Source organism: Kogia breviceps, chromosome 2 (assembly GCF_026419965.1).
Source record: "Kogia breviceps isolate mKogBre1 chromosome 2, mKogBre1 haplotype 1, whole genome shotgun sequence".
Classification (NCBI taxonomy): domain Eukaryota; kingdom Metazoa; phylum Chordata; class Mammalia; order Artiodactyla; family Physeteridae; genus Kogia; species Kogia breviceps.
The window spans coordinates 71,322,038-71,334,743 of NC_081311.1; the positions used below are offsets into that span (position 1 = coordinate 71,322,038).

Genomic DNA, 12,706 nt, shown 5'->3' on the forward strand with positions numbered 1-12,706 from the left:
TTAAATGACAGTTTTCTCCTTGTTAGACATCAAATGTGGGGGGAGGGTGCAGCCAGGAGTGAGAAGGTAGGGAAGGGGAGGGGTCTGATGCAGTTTTGATGGCTAAGGGGCTACCTCTTCCAGGTTCCTCTGCTTCATTAATAGCAGTAACAGGATAATCAGTACCAGAGGACTCCTTGTGGAAACTGATGAGGACTGCTGAACACCTTTCACATGAAGGCCTTTCTGGCAGACAGCTTTTGGCACAGTTTAGGCCTCTGGGCTTCCAAAGCTGCCTCTGTGCCACCTACTCCTAATGTATTTATAACCATAGTTATTTATATTCAGTAAATAATTAATTATGGGCTTCAATGAATCAATAGCTTTTTAAAAAAGATTCCATTAGGAGGAAAGAAAATTTGCATTCTTACAGGGAAGTCAGCATTCTCCAGTGTTATGAGAACAGTAAGGGAATATTTTGAATATTCAATTATTTTGAATATTCAGTTATTTTTATACTTTTCCTGAGTCATTACGTGAATTGCTGTGGAATTCCAATCACTAATTTTTAATAGACTAACTTCTCTAAAACTGCATTGATTTATGATTTTATGTATATAAAAGTTATGTGATAATTATTACCTCTATTTTGCTTAATGCTTTTGAGAATTCCACACCTTGTCTGATACGAACTTACTTTTTAACTTTGGGCTATTGACCTATTGTATAGTAAATTAATGTGTAACTATATATCACATTAAAACATTTCAAAAAACTAACTTTGCTAATTCAAGTATTTTGTTGAATTTAGAATTAAGATGATAAATAATGATTTAAAGTTGAGAGTTTCTTGATTTTTCTTTTCCAGCAAATGGTAGAAGGTCTGATTAGTTGGAGAAGGTTGTATTGTGTTTTAAGAGCGGGTAAACTCTATTGTTTTTACACTCCAGAAGAAATCGAAGGTAAAGTGGAACCAGCTTTGGTAGTGTCCATTAACAAGGTAAATAAAATGCTATTTTGAAAATAAAGGTATAACATTTTATGAAGTTTGTTCTTTTCTATTACAATTCACACTGTTGTCATCTTATTTACAAAAAGGGAAGGACTGCTAAAACTAGGTTAGTTCATAAAGATATTCTTATTTTTCTTTCCATTTATAGAGCTTATCTGGTAAAGGAAATACTATATATTTCCTACAAAAACATAGTAATTGGAAATCTATACTAGCAAATAGATTTTAAAGCAGAGAATGTAACTCCACATTAACAGGGTATTTAAATTTTTTAGGAATTTATTTAATTAAGATATTATAAAAACATAAATTGTTAGCTCATGTTACAGTGATGCTCTTTCTAGTTAATACTTAAATGAACCCATAAAAAGAAATACCTGAGTATACTTTCTGATTTCTTATGGGGCTAAGGGCAGGTGTTAAACCTTCTGCCAGAACAAGAAAGCCTCACATTCTGTTTAGAATACTACATACACATAAATATACTGGTTTGATACAAAGGAGATTATAAAATTTTAGAAAGTTTTCACCCAAAAATCTGTAGGAAAAGTTTTCAGTCTAAGGCAGGCATATTTTCTTTATCTCACAATCTTAAATTTGTTTTCATCTATCATCCAAGTCTAGTGTTTATTAGAGGGTTTTCCCCCCGCTTTTTATAGCATTCCTACTCTAGAGTTAAAATGGCATTTCTAGAGTAGAATGTCATGTTTTCTGCCTATGGACTGCAATTAATCGTTTTAGTTTTTTTACTTTGCTTGCCTTCAGAGTGGTTGAAGTGAAGTATATGATAAAATATGAGCCATCACATCTGTTAACTGTAAGATAGATGTTCTGCTTGCCTTTAAGTTATCTTTTGAGGAAAAATGTAAAGTTATATGTCCTGAAAAAACATGTAGATACTGGTCTGCTAGTGTATAAGGATTTAGTTAATTTCTATGATCTTTGCAATAGTAACATTTGATCTGTTTCTATCCTGCTTTTAGAAATGACACTACTTTTTACTCAAAGGAAATCCTTCAGTGAGACCTTTTACTATGTAATTAAGTCTACTTAATTTATCTGTTTGGTGTATAAGAAAGATTAATGTTGCTCTTAAATAATATACCTCAATATTATAACATAGTGAATTTATTTTCATTTAGAAAATTAGGTTAATGAAAGTATAATTTTATTATTGGAAAATTGATGCAATTTTTTCATTGTTTTGTTTTGTTTATGCAGTGTTCACTCCCCCCCATAGTCTTTTGAAAATTTCAAATGTACAGAAAAGTTGAAAGAATAGAAAAGTAAAACCTGATACCCATCACCTAGATTCTTCAGCTATTAACATTTTGCCACATTTTCTTTCTCTCTAGATAGTTAAAAAATTTTTTTTTCTGAACCACTTGAAAGTAAGCAGCATACAGCATAACATTTCTTTCCTAGAATATGTCAGCATGTTTCTCCAGAAAACAAGGACATTTCTTTCATAACCATAATATTATTATCACACTCAATAAATTTATTGTTGATAAAATAATATTATCTAAGATACAGAGCAAATTGCCCCAGTTATTCCCAAAATATTCTTTCTTATTTTTATTTTTTGTTTTATCCAAGACCCCATCAAGGGTCACAGATTGTATCTGATCACTATGTCTTTTATTTCCCTTTTACCTAAATTGTGCCCTTCTCTTGCCTTTTTTTTTTTTTTTTTTTTGGTTTGTATTACACTGACATTTTTGAAAAGTCCAGGCAAGTCCCCAAATCTGTTTTTGACTAATTGTTTCACTAGATTCATGTTAAATATTTTTGGCTGGAGTTCTACATAGATGATTTTGTCTAACCTTATTTTCACTAGGTAGTAAAAATGGAATCCTGCCAATTTTTTTCTTGCATGATGTACAATGGAATATGGATAGCTATAAACCAAATTAAACCGTAATCTAAGCAAATGATATTTTAAAAGTTTGATTTGAAAACAGTCTTCAAAGTGTTCATTTTACCTATTTCAGCCCTTTAAGGGAGGCAGAGCATGTAGGTCAGCCCTGATTTACAGGTATCTTATTTCTGTTTTACAAGTGACAAAACATACTCAGAGATCAGATAGAACTTGTTTAGCTAGTAAGTAAAATTATATGGCTTACTCTTTCCTAATGGGTAGAAAAAAAATAGATAAAAATTCATGGATTGTTTTTCTGTTTCTTCATAGACATACTGCAAGACTAGATTTGGAAGGCAAAATTAGACTATTCCCTATCTCCATATCCACTTTGAATCAGTTTTGAAAGTAAAAAGTAGCTCTGAAATGAAGTTCTGAGTCCAAAGCCAAGTTACCTGTAGGCAGTGACTTAAGCATGTTTTGAATCTTTACCATTTAAATTTAAGAGGACAGTTATAATAGAACTCCTCTGTTATTGTAGTCAGTGCATCTGTATTTTCTTATTTGATGACAAGAGTCTAATTCCAGAAGAGTAATTAACAGGATCTACATGGCCTGACTAAATTGACCTTTTTCAATTGACTCATTTTTCCTTGTGGTAATAAAGGCCGATGGCCTGGCAACCGATGGGATTCTGTAGTCAATCAACTCCATTATTAAGATGACTGAAATCAGCGTACCTAGAAATCCCAGTGGTGGCTCCACTATTGAGCTTTACAAATTCACAGGAAAATGGTTTGTCTAATAATTTGTATAGACTCGACCTTAGACTTGGGGGGGCAGCGTGGGCTGTATTTGACCCTGAGGACTGATGACATAAATATCTCTTCCATCGAATATGACTTTTGTCTAAACTACCAAAAAGAATTTTGATATTAAACCATGAGGTAAGGTTAAGGTTGGGAAGAATAATATAATTTAGTTGCTTATCTCAAAGATTAAACTGATGACAAAGTGTTACATTCTGTAGCTTTGCAATATTTCCATCTTAATTTTCTCCAGTGCCGATTCCAGCACTGATTCCTGACCTTTCTCTTTAGAAACTTTTCCCTTTGCATTTCCTACTTCTTTTTTTCAAAAAAATTTTTATTGGAGTATAGATTCACAGTGTTGTGTTAGTTTCTTCTGTATAGCAAAGTGAGTCAGTTATACATATACATATATCCACTCTTTTTAGATTCTTTTCCCATATAGGTCATTACAGAGTATTGAGTAGAGTCACCTGTGCTATACAGTAAGTCCTTATTAGTTATCTGTTTTATATATAGTAGTGTGTATATGTCAATCCCAATCTCTCAATTTATTCCTCCCCCTCTTTCATCCCTGGTAACCATAAGATTGTTTTCTACCTCTGTGACTCTATTTCTGTTTTGTAAATAAGTTCATTTGTACCACTTTTTAAGATTCCACATGTAAGCAGTATCATATGATATTTGTCTTTCTCTGTCAGACTTAGTTCACTTAGTATGATAACCTCTAGGTCCATCCATGTTGCTGCAAACAGCATTATTTCATTCATTTTATGGCTGAGTAATATTCCACTGTATATATATGTACCACATCTTCTTTATCCATTCAAATGTCAGTGGACATTTAAGTTGCTTCTGTGTCCTGGCTCTTGTAAATAGTGCTGCAGTGAGCATTGGGGTGCATGTATCTTTTCAAATTATGGTTTTCTCTGGGTATATGCCCAGGAGTGGGATTGCTGGATCATATGGTAGCTCTGTTTTTAGTTTTTTTAAGGAAGCTCCATACCATTCTGCATAGTGGTTGTACCAATTTATATTCCCATCAACAGTGTAGAAGAGTTCCCTTTTCTCCACACCCTCTTTAGCATTTACTGTTAGTAAATGTTTTTGATGTTGGCTATTCTGACCATTGTGAGATGATACCTCATTGTAGTTTTGATGTACATTTCTCTAATAGTGATGTTGAGCATCTTTTCATCTTTTTTGGCCATCTTTGTCTTTGGAGAAATGTCTATTTAGGTCTCTGCCCATTTTTTGATTGGGTTGTTTGTTTTTTTTTTGTTATTGAGCTGCATGAGCTGTTTGTATATTTTGGAGATTAATACTTTATCAGTCACATTGTTTGCAAATATTTTCTCCCATTCTGTAGATTGTCTTTTTGTTTATGGTTTCCTTTGCTGTGCAAAAGCTTTCAGGTTTCATTAGGTCCCATTCGTTTATTTTTATTTTCATTACTCTAGGAGGTTGTTCAAAAAAGATCTTGCTTTGATTTATGTCAGAGAGTGTTCTGTCTATGTTTTCCTCTAAGAGTTTTATAGTATATAGCCTTACATTTAGGTCTTTAATCCGATTTGAGTTTATTTTTGTATATGGTTTAGAGAGTGTTCTAATTTCATTCTTTTACATGTAGCTGTCCAGTTTTCCCAGCACCACTTATTGAAGAGACTGTCCTTTCACCATTGTATATCCTTGCCTGCTTTGCCATAGATTAGTTGACCATAGGTGTGTGGGTTTATCTCTGGACTTTCTATCCTGTTCCATTGCTGTGTATTTCTGGTTTGGGGCCAGTGCCATGCTGTTTTGATGACTGTAGCTTTGTAGTATAGTCTGAAGTCAGGGGACCTGATTCCTCCAGCTCCATTTTTATTTCTCAAGATTTCTTTGGCTAGTCAGGGCCTTTTGTGTTTCCATACAAATTGTACAATTTTTTTGTTCTAATTCTGTGAAAAATGCCATTGGTAATTTGATAGGGATTACACTGAATCTGTAGATTGCTTTGGGTAGTATAGTCATTTTGATAATGTTGATTCTTCCAATCCAAGAACATGGTATATCGTCCATCTGTTTGTGTCATCTTTGATGTCTTTCATCAGTATCTTATAGTTTTCTGAGTACAGGTCTTTTGCCTCCTTAGGTAGGTTTATTCCTAGGTATTTTATTCTTTTTGATGATGCAATGGTCATTGGGATTGTTTCCTTATTTCTCTTTCTGATCTTTCATTGTTAGTGTATAGGAATGCAAGAGATTTCTGTGTATTAATTTTATATCCTGCAACATTACCACATTCATTGATGAGCTCTAGTAGTTTTCTGGTAGCATCTTTAGGATTTTCTATGTAGAGTATCATGTCATCTACAAACTGTGACACTTTTAACTCTTCTTTTCCAATTTGGATTCCTTTTATTTCTTTTTCTTCTCTTATTACCGTGGCTAGAACTTCCAAAACTGTGTTGGATAAAAGTGGTGAGCATGGACATCCTTGTCTTGTTCATGATCTTAGAGGAAATGCTTTCAGTTTTTCATTGTTGAGGGTGATGTTTGCTGTGGGGTTGTCATATATGGCCCTTATTATGTTGAGGTAGGTTCCCTCTATACCCACTTTCTGGAGAGTTTTTTTAAATCATAAATGGGTGTTGAATTTTGTCAAAAGCTTTTTCCGCATCTATTGACATGATCACATGGTATTCTTCAATTTGTTAATGTGGTGTATTACATTGATTGATTTGTGTATATTGAAGAATCCTTGCATCCCTCAGATAAATCCCACTTGATCATAGTGTATGATTCTTTTAATGTGTTGTTGGAGCATTTCCTACTTTTATCTCAGGTTTCCTTTGAGCCCTTCCATTCACCTGAAAACTTCACTCTTAATAGTAAATGCCACTGGTCTCGTTATTTAACTATGTCAAACACCATCTCAGTCAAGAAATCTATTTGTTACTTCTAAAAACATGACTGTTATCTAATTATATCTTCTATTAAAGTAATTTTTACTTATTTTTCTCAGCTTATAAAATTATTCAAATTTATAGAAAAGTTGAAAAAAATAGTACAGTGAACTCTTGTATACCACCCAGATTCAACCGTTAACATTTTGTCATATTTGCTTTATCTATTTTTCTTTTTTTGGGAGGGGTTTAAGCTCTTTATGTTTTATTTAATTTTTTAATTAGCTGTTATGGTGGTATGGTTTACATAAAATAAAATTCACCAGTTTTAAGGGTACAGTTTGATAACTTTGACAAATAATATACAGTTGTGTAATCATTACTATAATCATTATTGGATTATAGTTTTTAAAATCTTTTTTATGAGAACATTAAGTCTACTGTCTTAGAAAATGTCACTTATTCAATAGTGTTATCAACTATAGTCACCACGTTTTACGTTAGATCTTTGGACCTTATTTATCTTATAGCTGAAAGTTTTGTTTTATTTAGCTGAAAGTTTATAAAGTCTCTTATCTATATTTTTTGCTGACCCATTTGAACATAAGTCTCCAACATTGATAATTCATCCCTGAATACTTCAACATCTACCTTTTAAAAATAGGAGCCTCTCAAATTATATAAATTTATATATATGTATAAAATTATGTATATGTGTGTATATATATATATATATATATATATAATTACAATACCATTTTCACAGCTAAGCAAATTAACAGTAATTCTCTTATATCATCTAATATCCAGTCCATAGTCAAGTTTCCCCATTGTCTCCAAAATATCCTTTTAGCTCTTGTTTTCAATCTATGACTATTCAAAGCTTGTGCATCCTTTGTACTTCTTCTAAACTGTAAATTAGGTCTAGGGGCTTGATTAAATTCATTTTAAACATTATTATGAGAATATTTCATGGATAATAACAAATACTTTATGAAGAATTCTGTTCAGAGGCATATGATGTCAAGTGACTTACTATTGGCAATGCCAGGTTTAATGACTTGGTTAAGGTGGTTACCACTAGATCTCTCCACTATAAAGGTAAATTTTTGTCTTTACAGTTAGCAAGTAGTCAATGAGGTGATGCTTAGACACAGTGTGACTATCTTTATTGTCCAACAATCTTTCACATAATGGTTTTAGTGAACTGATTGCCCTTACCTGAATTGGTCATTACATTGGAGATTGCACATGTTTTTCTACTACTGTCCTTCCTTCTGTATGTGTGAGCTGGCATTCTTTTGTAAAGGACTTTTTCTTATCAACTAGGAATGAATTAAAGTCTTTCCTGAAAAGGCTGGGTAAATGTTTAATGTTAATGAACAATTTTCAGAGTAAGGAGTTGTGTTATTACATGTTGACATTGTATTGTTACTGGCAATATGTATTGGAGTGGAGTTACCCCCTGCAGAAGTAGCACATTAGTGTCTTTTCTGTTGTCCCACACTACCTCCAATATTATGATAAACTCATAGATTTTAATCTATTCAGTCTACTCAGTGTTTTAAATTATTTGGTTTTTAAAATATAAGGTAGATGTTTTAATTATTTTGCTTACTTTGTAAATTTCTAAGGGACATGTACTATTAGAGTATTCTTAAATAAAGGGGATCATTGATAAATGCCAACTTGGTTGGATAGTGTTTTTGTTTCAGTTTTTAGTGTATTTCCAGTGCTGGGTCTCTAAGATCTTTTTATGCTTAATAATGTTAATACAAAGTTTATTTCTTTTGGTTGTCTTTCTCCTCTCATGATTTAGAAAATAATAATTTTGCTTAATGCTGCTTTAAAAATTATGTGAAAACATGAATTTTACAGTTGCTAAGGTATATAAATAATTGTTCTGCTATTTTGATCACAGGATCTGTTCTCTGACTATAATTCTTGTCCTTCTAAATGGCATTTCCTGTAAGGCTAGTCAGTTCATTAATTTTCAGAGGGAGCCATCTGTGGAAGTAGTCACATTAAGGAAAGAAAAGCCTAAAAGCTATCCCCCTCCTCTTTTAAATCCAAATTTGAAAGGATGATTTACTTCAAAGTGATTGCTTCAACTTCAAAAAACTTCCCTATGAATGTTGTTGAGCTAGACATTCTCAATAAGGGGTACTTAACTGGAGCCACTGAATCTCCTATACATTGTAGAAAGCATTTTATTAGCCAAAGTTTTATCCATTGCCAGTGGGGTGGGGAGTGGAATGGAAAAGAAATGTGGGTCTTTGAGATCAATAGTCTTTTCTTGATCTAAATAGTATGCATCCCTTCATTTTAATGAATAATAAAATCTGTACCAAACAAGTCAATAACACTAGTTGGTGTGATAGTCCTTTGTTAAATTCTCTTGAAATTGTTTTTAACCATTTCATTTATCATGGACCTTAGCAAGTAAAATTACCATGAAGCACATGGGATTTTCTTCATATTATGTTAGTCCTCTTAATGCATGTATCACCTTTTCAGATTGTCCCTTATTAATACAGCAAAAAGAATTTTTTAAGCAGTCTTTTGCTTTAAGAGTTTACATCTGATTTCATTGACATAAATTGAAAATAATTATATCACTAATACTAATCAGACCCAATGCTTGGTTTAATTTATGGTTATGCTTTATATATTTCAAACGTTCCTTGTCATATATTGTAGAAGGTATGCTTTCTTTGTCATTAGAATACATACAAGGTCTAAAGCTTGTTTTTAGCCATCAACAATTTTGTCTTCATCCCTGATTAACAAGACTTTAGACCAGACACCTTTTAAAGAACTCATTTATCTTTACAACATGTTTGTGAGGAAGGTGAGTGAAATATTATCTCTGCATTATAGATAAGAAAGCAGGCTCTTAGTTTTTTGTACTTGCATTTTATTTTTTAATTATTTTTTTGAAAAATTTCAAGATAATCTGTAGAAAGAATAGTATAAATGAACCCATCTGTACCCTCACACATTTCCTCCACTGTTGGATTATTTTGAAGCAGATCCTAGCAATCATATCATTTTACCTGTAAATATTACAACTGCCATACTTAAAATTTATAGCCGTACATAAAGTCAATATATCATCAAAAATCCAGACAGTGTTCAAATGTCTCAGTCTTGTAATTTTTTAAACAACTTTTTGAATCAGGATCCAAATAAGGACCATACATTGCAGTTGATTGATTAGTTCTCTTAAATCTCTTAATCTGTTGGCTTTTATTCTACCCCCCTCTTTCTCTTGCTCTCTCTCTCCCCTACACATATACACACACAATTACACACAATTTGTTTGTTGAAGAAATTTGGTCATTTATCCTACAGATTTTTTTCAGAGTCTAGAATTTGCTGATTGCATCTTCAAGTTGTCTTTTTTCTTCTATTTCTGAATCAGATTTAGGTTTGTTGGTTGGTTGGTTAGTAAGAATATGTCTTAGTACTTTTATCAGGAGGCGTTTAATAACGTCTGATCTTCCACTCATGTTAACATCCACTGATGAACATTGCTTAGATTCTTTATTTCATTAGGGATTGCAAACTGCTGCTATTTTAACATTCTTTCTTCATTTATTAGCTGGGACACCTCTATTTCATCAGCTCTTAGGTTGAAGGACAGTTTTTACAAGAAAGCCAGGATAAAGGCTTGATTTTTTGTATTTATATACTAGTTACCAAAACTATGAGGTGGTTCCCTAGCATCCTTCAGAGGTGACCAATGAGTTAGTTTTTAAATATCATTATGAATTTGTGGATTTAAAGACTTTTCATGCATCAGTCCATTACCATTGTAATTCTTATTGATGTTCAGATTGTCCCATCCTTGGCTACTGGAAGCCTCTTCAAGCTTACTTTTGAGTCCTTTTGGTACAACCCTAGTAATCTTTGATTTCTGGTAGGACAAGATGTTCCAGGCTCATCCTATATATTTCCTGGCCCAGGCAGGGGATAAGCCATTTCTCTAAAGAGCTCTGATTGCTTTTAGTAGGAAAGAGTATTTAGAAACTATAATCTGTGTATGTAGTAGACATTTTTAAAGTCATATAGTCAAAAGTAAAGTAGGAAACAATTTATAAATCTAGTTCTGATCTGCTAATTTTCCATTACCACAGAAATGGAGAGGTTGAAGTACAGTTTTAATTCAAAAATAATGAAAAACCTAAAAGAAACTTTGCTTTGACTTCAGAGTTAATTATATTTTGCTACAAAATTGACTTCTCAGATTGTACTTTTCTTGACTTCACTTGGCCTTCTCGGGGTAACCATCGTCTCATGCAGTGGAAAGTTGTAGTTCAATATGTGCCGATTGTCAAAAGTAGAGCCAGCCAAGAATGAAAATGTCATCGTGAATAATCTCAAATCTATCTACATATCAATAGGAGTTGATTTTAAAGCCTCCCAAATCAACTAAAAAGGTTTGGAATTAGCAAAAGTAAAACAAGAAACTGACCTTGGAGAGAACGCTTATCTGAGAACATGTTTCCTCATCTATAAATTAAAGAGTGGACTGCGGATTATCTCTAGGATCTGAGTCTATCAATGTAAAACTTTTATCATTATCTGAGTTATTCTTTTGTTATTCATTTATTCATCAAATATTTTTCAATCACTTAGTGGGTACCAGGCAGTATTTTAGCTGGTGTAAATAATGGGGGCAAGAATACCAAGTTGCTTGCTTTCATACCCTGCTGAGAGGAGATACTTATCTATACATTGTGTGAGCCCATAATGATGACAGTTCTAAAATTCATCTTGTGTTTTCTAATCCATTCCTTGTTTGGGAAGTGAAGTCCTGAGCACCATTATTGATCATTTGCCAACAGTGAAAAAAAAAATTGCATGAACTTTCTGACATTATCAGAAACTTTATTTGTTTACTCACTTTTTCTTTGACATGCAGTTTTTATGGTTGAAAAAATTTCCCATTAGTTAAATTATTTTGGATGATAAAATATAGAGGTTAATTCAGATGATCTGTGTTTCATTTGCACCTTTTAAAAACCTCGTGTTGTAAAAATTTAGTGGTATTTATGGTTACCAGAGTTAACGGAGTGTACAGTATTTATATACTATTGTATTATTTTCTATTAGAAGGATATAAATGACCCAGTTTGTCAGATTTTCTACGTAGCTATTTTTGTTTGAAATGGTATCCTGGTATTATTAATAATTGTACCTATTCATCTGTAAAAATTTCAACTTATTTAAAAGTTGAATCCATTTTAATTCTATATACAAAAGGTAGTCAGAAATTTGTATTAAAATGGATTTGGGTGGAGGGAATCACAATTTCAGCAACAAGAATACTTCATATTTTATCGTTCAGGTGTTTTTTTTTTTTTAATACTAACAGCAATAGAGGGTTGTCCCCCCAGCCCTCCATCTCTGAGTCAGCTTTCATTTCGTCTGAAAGAAGCATATCAAAGATTCTTCTGAGAGCTTAAGTCATTCTCTGCTAGTGATAATAAACTTTATATTTAAAGAGGTTGATTACATGTTATCAGGCTCCAAAGATGCCATTTAGGCAGCATTTTTAAATACTGTATAAGTAATTACTTTAAAAAGTTAATTCACAAAGTTTATTACCAAGGAGTATAAAGTATAAAGGAGTATAAAAAGACCCTATTATGATAAAATTACAGTGTTGGCCATAAGTGTTAACAATCCTCTGAAGACACTCGCATTCCTGCTTTTTAAAAAATGACAGGATAGACTGTCTCTAAGTTATCAATCCTTATATTTTGGGATACGTGAAAATTTCAAAGTTATGTTGCTACTTTATATAGCATACATTTTTTCTCAAGTGATTTTTGAATACGAGTTCCTTCCTTCAGAAAAGAACTTCTTATGTAGGCTGTATGGTGTTCACCTGCCCGTATTTACCTGTTTTTCAGGGAATGAACAGCTTTTCTTCCAAACTCTTTCCTGCTTCTATAATGTCCACATAGACATCATTAAATGTGTATTTTGGTGTGTGACTCTGCACACAGACTTTCTTCACTCTAAACTCAATGAAGTGAAGAATTCTTCCCACTCTGAATCATCTTTTGTAACTGCTAGCCAAGTATTCTTCTACACGTATTACAGTAAGCTTAACCATACTGCTCTAGAGCTGCTCTACCCGATACAG

The 12,706-nt window shown here is 32.6% G+C and overlaps 1 protein-coding gene across 6 annotated transcripts in view; it reads left to right on the forward strand.

The window, feature by feature from the left end:
• RTKN2 (rhotekin 2) overlaps nt 1-12,706 on the forward strand; it is an 85,677-nt gene that overhangs the window by 60,880 nt on the left and 12,091 nt on the right. For all 6 annotated transcript variants that reach the window (XR_010838962.1, XM_067025542.1, XM_059055282.2 and 3 more), the window contains one exon: nt 848-979. Coding sequence is in view for 5 of the 6 variants with exons in the window: in XM_067025542.1 (XP_066881643.1) it covers nt 848-979 (132 nt within the window). In the remaining variant the exon portion in view is untranslated. The remainder of the gene's footprint in view (nt 1-847; nt 980-12,706) is intronic.